Source organism: Antrostomus carolinensis, unplaced genomic scaffold (genome assembly GCF_000700745.2).
Source record: "Antrostomus carolinensis isolate BGI_N321 unplaced genomic scaffold, ASM70074v2 scaffold15304, whole genome shotgun sequence".
NCBI lineage: Eukaryota > Metazoa > Chordata > Aves > Caprimulgiformes > Caprimulgidae > Antrostomus > Antrostomus carolinensis.
In genome coordinates, this window is record NW_010312913.1 from 6,995 (window position 1) to 15,346 (window position 8,352).

An 8,352-nucleotide genomic window follows, 5' to 3' on the forward strand; every position below is an offset into this window, starting at 1 on the left:
AGGAGTCTACAGAGTCAGCTGAAATGGGAGATATTTTTGGCTTATTAATTTTGGTCTTCTCTGCTTTCAGTTCTTACTGGTATTTGTGGATTTTTTGGCCTGTTTTATCAAAAGGCCTACAGTAAAAACACCTTATGCACAACCTGAAACAAAACTGCCTGGTGTCAGGAGATAGCCTTCTTTTCTGAGCAGCTTATTAGATCAAATAGATATGAAGAACATACTGTGATATCATCCAGTCCTTCCCATTATGTGTGACAGCATGTAATTACAAAGGTTGGTTTTTCCAAGAGAACCCAAATTGCCCATGAGCACAAATCCCACAGAAACTGAGCAGACCCAATGGCACCTGCTTGTTTAGTAATGGCCTTTAAAAATGAAAGCTGTATTTAATTCTTTGAGTTTTACTGTTCTTTGAGAACAGTAGAACATGGAGGAAGTCGGTTATTACAGGTATCTATGTAGGAACATAAAAAAAATCTAATCAGTACAGTATGATAACATAATTTATGTTAATCTTTGTGACTTGGTCTCATTTCAGATGAAGTGGCTATCTGTCCTGCCCCAACAGTGTATTTTGCTGATGACATGTCTCCTAATGGCCTTGGAAGCTGTACCTATAGACATAGATAAGACAAAAGTCAAAGGAGAAGGCCATGTAGAAGGAGAGAAGGTAGAAAATCCAGTAAGTGTAATGAAATTTATCTAATTAAGTATTTTTTTATATATATATAATTGTTAGTAATCTGACTATAGCAAACTCCCTTCCTGAAATTTAGATGTTCTTTACTGGAGTTACTTGCAGGAAGGAAATTACTATCAGCCAGTATTGTCATACACTCTGCCATCTACTGTCGTGAGGTTCTGTTTAAATTTGTTATCTTTCATTTTTTTCCCACAAGCTGCTAAAGGTGAGGTGGCACATGTAAGGAATTCCCCAGCTTACAATAGGAAGCAGTGCTTACTGTTCCACAGAAACTTCTTCCAAGCAATTGAATGGTGGTTTAGGAAATTCCACTCTGTGATTCCAGTTCAGTGTTTCAAATAAAACAGTAATGAATGAATTACACTGTTCAAAAAACCCCAAACTACATTAACATGACAGATGCTTGTGTATGTCATGGATTCCTAAACACGTTTCCCCTCTTCCTTGTCAGCTGCTGAAACAAATGCATCATGAGAATAAATTGTTATAGAACAATGATGCAAATCAGAAAAAAAAAAAAAGATATGTAAGAGAGTACAATGCCTGTGTTGCTGAGATTTGAGTTTCAGTTTAATCACTGTATTTAAACAAAATTAAATGTTTGGTAGTATGTTCTTTTCTTAATTTCACATTCTTTTTTTTGAAGGACACGGGACTTTATTATGATGAATATCTCAGGCAAGTAATAGATGTCCTGGAAACAGATAAGCATTTCAGGGAGAAACTCCAGACTGCTGACATAGAGGAAATAAAGGTAGGTACAAAAACAGAGTTAAATTAAGGTTAATTAAATCCATAATCATGAGCCATATATGTGTTATTCTTTCTTCCTTTTCTTTCTTCATACTCTTCTAAATTTTTTTGAGCTTATATTTCCTCTCATTTTTATTTACTTCAGTATTTAACTCTTACTACATCTTCGTCTTTAGTCAAGGGACAGCAGAACTTATGTTCATTAAAGAATGTCACGGAGTTTAAAAAAAACCCCAAACAACAACATATGCTTTAATGTATAGTTTCTGCCTTCTACCTATCTATTAAAAAGCCAATTTCAGACTCCACACAGGTAGATGAACCTTCACACACCTCAAAGCAGCTGCAAGTGTAGCTCACACTCGCTGTTGCCTGCCAAGTCATTTGGAACACTATTTTGAACATAGAGATGTATCTGCCTTCTGCGATTTAGCTAGTGTGTCACAAATGAATATGATGACATGAGAGAGAATTACAATAAAGTCAGATTTTAAAGTCTGGAGAAATTGAGGAGTTGTGCTAGAGGTAAAGTCAGTGTATATAGCAATAAAATAGACCTCTGGCTTTCTCTGCTGCTGTCCTTTCTTTTGTGCCAATCCACATAGCACTCTCTGCAAAACCTCACCACATTCTTGTCTTTTCTACTTTAGTTCCTGGCTCTAGGTGGTGGCTGTTCTGCATTGCCCTTTATGAGCTAGAAATTCAGCAAGGGACAGGTAGGAAACAACTAAAATCACAGACTTAGAGGAGACCCTGCCTTCTGCATTTCCTTTAATCCCTTACGTTGCCATTGGCAGCTTTTGGCTCCTTTTTGTTCTGTGCTACTTCTAGTGTAACCCTTGAAGGTTACTATCCATTTCCAGATCCTGATAAATATTCTTGCAGAACACATTTGTGACTGTTGCTGTGCTTGTACCTTCTCTAAGAAGTCTTACAGCTGTCATCAAGTGGATGAAGAACACAGCACTTGTGTGCCTCTCACCGTTCTTTTGAACTAATTTGAGAACATTGATCAAGAAGTTTGTCACTTCTTAAACATTATTAGGTATTGCTACTTCAAGGTCATTCTTTAGCTCTTTGAAGGAGCAAGATACTTAGAAATTCTTTTTTAATAAAGCTCTTAGGATGCCTCTTTGTTTCTATAGGCATAGACTTAAAAACATTTTGAATCTGCTCTTTTAAAAAAAATTTGAGAGTCTTACAATATTGGCTACATTGTTGCCAAAGACTGCCACTAGTCTGCTGTCTTGCAGCTCATGTCTAATGGGAATCCTAAAGGCTACTTTCTTCTAGTTTTTATACATAATTTTTGTTTTTTGACAGAGTGGAAAACTAAGCAGAGAGCTTGATTTAGTAAGTCACCATGTGAGAACACGGCTGGATGAACTAAAAAGACAAGAGGTGGCAAGATTAAGAATGTTAATTAAAGCTAAAATGGATTCTGTTCAAGGTAAGAATACAGAATTTGACTAGGTGAGTTAACAGATGGATTGTGTTGGAGAGGTGCCCAAAGTCCATCACTTATGCTTTGTTTGTTGTCAGCAATAATGACTGTAAGCTGAAAGTGAGTGTCCTTTCTGAGCTGGCCTAGGGCCAGTGAAGACCCATCTTTATAAGGAACTGGGCAGAAGAGTCATTTTATAAATAACTAAACTTGATTCTGGCAGTGGATTTTTCAGATACTTCTAATACTTTTCAACCTTTTTTTTATGTTTGTAATGCATCAGTTTATAGATTACACACTGAGAACTAGTAACATAGTAGAACTATATTTAAGAATACAACATGACATGTGTCATGTCTTTACGGGGTAGAATTTTTTTTTTTTTTAATAATCTGTTAAGACAAAAGTTTTCCTTTTTTTCTTTTTAAGCCTTCTTTCCACCAATCAGAGTTATTGTATGGATTTCTAACATATATTAAACATTTCTGTTTTAGAAGATTGTTTTTCTTATTTTTGGGGCAGTTTTAAGCTGAATAATGAAAAACATTTGGAGTAAAAAAAATTATCCATAGCATTTTCTTAATTGTTAATGATATCATACAAACTCAGACAGTTTCTTTTAATTAAAAGGCTTCAGGTTTCTAGTAATTCTGATTGCTTTATGTTTGTGTGGGAAATGGTGCTATCCCTTTTTATTTCTTATTACTGAATAATTTTAAAGTTAGCATTTAGAACTAATTCTGCAAATTTCTTATTAGTGGTTTCTTTTTGAAGAGAATTAGTAGCTCAAAGACAGAGATCCTAATGATGGACTGCACAATCTTGTTTCTGAATGCTGTTTTTCCACAAAGAAGCTCAAATAAAAAGGGCTTAATTTGCTTATGCAGGTTATTTTATTATTAAAATCTTTTGTGAGTTATGGGGAGGGATCCCACTGAATTGAATAGGTAACATTTCAATTTAAAATACTCCAAGAATAAGGATCTGTCGTCTAGGATAAGCGGAATTTTCAGGTGGCGTGTAGACTGAAGCAGCATCCATTTGCAAATACATGTTTATGGGGGTGTTACTAGAGTCAGGAAAGCATCAGATTAATTTGGAAAAAAAAAAAGAAGATATTTATAGTGTAGTACCTTTCCAGTGAAGTCTTTAGGTGCTACCATAGTATAATTAGTGAATAATAATGTAGAGTTGGCTGAGGGCATCAGATCACCTTTCTGACCTTTGCTTTCTGTTAATGGAAGTTCTAGTCCAGAGAGTACAGTCCACTGGTAGCTAGGAAGTGCAGACCAGTGGTAGCCCCTCCACAGAAGTCAGTGTATTGCCTCACATACCTGCCAGACCCTGTGTTCATCTTCCTCAGGTGGCTCTTAAGCTGCCAAGAGCCTGGTCTCATGCTCCTGTTGCAGGCAAGCGGTCCAGCGATATCATGGTGACACTCACAGTGAGCTAGTTGACTGCAGCTAGCAATACCTGATTGTGTACAGAGTAATTTTGTGTATTTTAAAATGTTTTAATAGTTTAATGGATTGATTACTTCTACCCCTCTCTGCTTCCATATATCAAGAGTAACTAACAGAGTGTGCTTTAGAAATGTAATTCCCCCCAACAGGTATGATTTGTTACAGTATAAGTGTGAGATCTTACATTTGGGAAAGAACAAGAACAGATCATTCCAGTTCAAAATATTCAGATGACTACCAAGATGTGAAAACACCAGGAGTGGGAAAATATCTCACAAAGTTTATAATCAGCTCTGCCAGTGAGAATTTCACATCACGTGCAGCAGCTGTATGTTATAGATAATCTGACCATACTTCTTGTATCTCTATACCTATGCAGCATCTTGGAACACCTACAAAAGAGCATCCTGTAATAACAAGTGGCAAGTAAATACTGTCAGATAGAATGAGTCTTTTCCAATAAATATAAGGAATGGAGGAATATGGGGTTTAGGGGATGGGGTTTTTTGTTGGGTTTGTTTTGTTTTTAAAACCTATTATTACACTTCTGAAAAATGTTTCAAAAACAGGCTCAGGCACATATATTTCAACAGAAATTATGATCTCATCGGAGAGGAATGATGGTTGAAATCTGCCCCAGCAGTGTTTGCTGTTTTGTGATAATACAAACACAATACTCAGTGTAAGACAGATAGTTTGCCAAAGAATAACATGTTCAGAGTTGTGTTTTCCAATTTTTTTTAAACAAAGAAAATATTCTTTGCTAAGCCATCTTGTAAAAGCTTGTCAGAGTTGTTATACATAACATATCAAAGTGTGTGCTGCTTAAGACAGCATTATTATCTAGCATTAACAGTCAGAAACCATTGTAACAGCTAGAAAAAGCCTATTGTAGAAATGTGTTCTGTTGTTAGTGTATTGTGTATTGATATTGTTGAGTATAGTCCTGTCATCAGGAAGAGAGAAATGTTTACAGATTTTAGACACAGGACCCAACTTTCCCCTGTCTCACACTTCTCATTTTGCACAAATGAAATTTGATTATCTGCTTATTGGTTTCGATATAATTTTATACCATATTGTACTTAACATCTTTGGCCAGATACAAGTCATTTGCAAAATATATGGGGCAATAGGAGAGTCAGACTTCTCCCAGTTCAGGAAAAAGATGCAAGTTGCTGAAGTTATGTGCAGTATCAAAAATAACTATCTCATTTATATAAAAGAGAATAAAATGTTTTTCTTAGTTTGTGAAGCTCTAATTGATCATACATTTCCTTGCTTGAAACACAACCCTTAATTTGTGCACGTTAAATTATTGTGCACAATGCAACACTGGCACATCAGAAGGAATCCAGTGCAAATTGCTATCAAGCTTGCCGATCTCCTTCAGGAAAAACAACTTCAGAAGTGTTGCTATAGTTTCCTCTGACAGTGAAAAAATTATCTAGTCCTCAGGGAGCCTCAGATACTTAGAAGACATAAGCTCCCTTATGAAAGTTTTTAACTTCCTGATCTCACTTGATTTCAAACTTATTTTAATGTTTTATATTTGTTCCTTGTTCTTTCAGACACTGGCCTAGACCATCAGGCTCTCCTTAAACAGTTTGAGCACCTGAACCATCAGAATCCTGACACGTTTGAACCTAAAGACTTAGATATGTTGATCAAAGCAGTGAGTGTAGATCTAAATGACTATGTGGTTTTTTGGTATTAATTATTATGCTTTTCTTCTTGGTTAAAGGCAAATTCTTTTATATATATACACTACTTTTTTATAAATGACATGCAGTTTTCATTTTCAGAGAAAAGTCAGTTGTCTCCATTGCACACTTGCAAACTGTTGTCAGTGTGTATTATGCTAAAGAGCCCATAAATTTTGGGATGGCATCTTAACAGGACTTGCATTCATGTGCCAGTACAAACAACTTAATAAAATACACCTTTCTGAGAATAAAATATACCTTTTGGGGAGCATTTAAATTAAATACAGTTTTGATAGGGGTACATTTTCCCAAGTGTATTTTCTGATTTCTGTTTCTAAATGATTTAGGTGTCTCACACAATGACATAAATAATTATCCCTAAACTAGCCATTTGAATTTTGGGATCTATTTATATATAGGTCAAACTGCAAAACCACAGCAGAGTAGAATTTAAGATACCAGTATTAGAAATTGCATATGGTGGGCATGGCATTCAATGTCTATTTAGCAGATTCAGTATCAGTCTCAGGTGAGGGGGTGGGGGCTTTCAGTGTGTGTTTATTAAGGGGATGCAGTTAAGCTAAGCTTGGCATGGCTTTTTTCTAACTGCTGGAAAAAATACACTTCCCAATGGGAAAAAAACTAAGATATGCTTTAGAGAGCACTGCATGTCCAACATAAGAATTTGTCAGTTTTTATATTTTCAAAGTAAATTGAAAGATAATATATATTTTACGGTTTCTGTATTTTGTGGATTTTTTTTTTACCCTTGGAAAATTTTATCTCAATTTTCTGTAAAATTATTTTTATATCATTATAAAGTTTCTTGCCATTTCTGAGTATCACTTCTGGGAAAATTCTGGTTGACTAGGAGAAGCATATCCTCAACAGGGCAGTTCATTCTCTTATTATGTTATTTTTCTTCTCATTTCTCAGCTGAGATATTGACAGAGTATAATAGGCATTTTAGGGGGTCTCTGCTTTGGAATTGTTTTTGAAAAGGTACAGTGAATCTGAAAATTAAAATGTAAATAATGGAGAGACCATATCAGGTACAAACATGTTAGTTTGAAAAGCATTATCAAAACGTCCTTTAATACTTGAGCTGTCTGAAAATGATACATCTCTAAACTCTATAAACGTACTTGGAAATTCTTCCCTCACATCCTTTCTCCCCATTTAATTGGGTTTTTTTATTTAATCTGTATTAAGCTACTGCAAACTAACTCCCATTATTAATTAAGGCACTTTTTTCATTAAACTGTAGGATAAGCTACAGATGTTCTTATTCTGAAATAAAGAAGGAGTTAATGGTACTATTTGAAGCTATGTCTAATTAGTATGGGACATACTTAACTTGAGTTAATTTATTATTAATTGATAAGAGACACCTTGATGCCTTCTTACAGTACTGTGTAGTTCCAAAAATTGTCTAGCAGTTGAACACTTGCAAATTAATTTCTGTGAAAATAACGGAGGAGAGGTGTTTCTGCATCACTGTCATGCGAAAGGAAATCCCCAACTACTTTACCTCATGTTTAAAAGAAGAATGGCAATACGGCCAGCCTTGTCCACAGATCTGAACAGTAGTGTTTTGAATGTCATATCTGTTAACATAACCATGTGGCATAAGCATATGTCTACATGTATCTATATTTTTAGGCTACAAGTGACCTGGAAAACTATGATAAGACTCGGCATGAGGAGTTTAAGAAATATGAGATGATGAAAGAACATGAGAGAAGAGAGTATTTAAAAACACTGGATGAAGAAAAGAGGCAGCGAGAAGAATCTAAATTTGAAGAGATGAAGAAAAAACATGGAGATCACCCTAAAGTTCACCATCCTGTAAGGCTACAGTCTGTTCTTAGGTGATTGGGTGGAAGCTTTCCTTTCCAGAGAGAAAAAGCTAATAAAGAGAAGAGCGTGTCTTGTTTGTTCTCAGCATTTGCCTCTGCATCGACATGGGAGCAGAGTGTGAGACCATTACAAAACCCACTATATATACCCACATTTTTTCTGTACAAGTATGCTATTTGCTGGCATGGTTATTATTTACAAAGAAGCTAAAACTCATTAGGAAGAAGCCAGAATGGTATTCATGCCTTCATGGTATTCCTGGCCTGCAAGGAACTGCATCACAGTACTATTTGCTCTAGAAAAAGCAAACTGATTTAACTCCTTTCAGCCATTATTCCTACATGGGTCTGTGTGGCCATGACTGATTATTACAGATGTTCCGTTCCAAAGAATATGCATTTTCTTGATATTCCCTCTTTC

At 35.5% G+C, this 8,352-nt stretch overlaps 1 protein-coding gene across 1 annotated transcript in view; it reads left to right on the forward strand.

Moving 5' to 3' along the window:
• Positions 1-508: 508 nt before the first annotated feature.
• NUCB2 (nucleobindin 2) overlaps positions 509-8,352 on the forward strand; it is a 15,018-nt gene continuing 7,174 nt past the window's right edge. Inside the window, exons 1-5 of the mRNA XM_029084789.1 lie at positions 509-685; positions 1,353-1,460; positions 2,783-2,909; positions 5,938-6,041; positions 7,735-7,920. Of these exons, the coding sequence (XP_028940622.1) occupies positions 542-685; positions 1,353-1,460; positions 2,783-2,909; positions 5,938-6,041; positions 7,735-7,920 (669 nt within the window). The 5' untranslated portion in view covers positions 509-541. The remainder of the gene's footprint in view (positions 686-1,352; positions 1,461-2,782; positions 2,910-5,937; positions 6,042-7,734; positions 7,921-8,352) is intronic.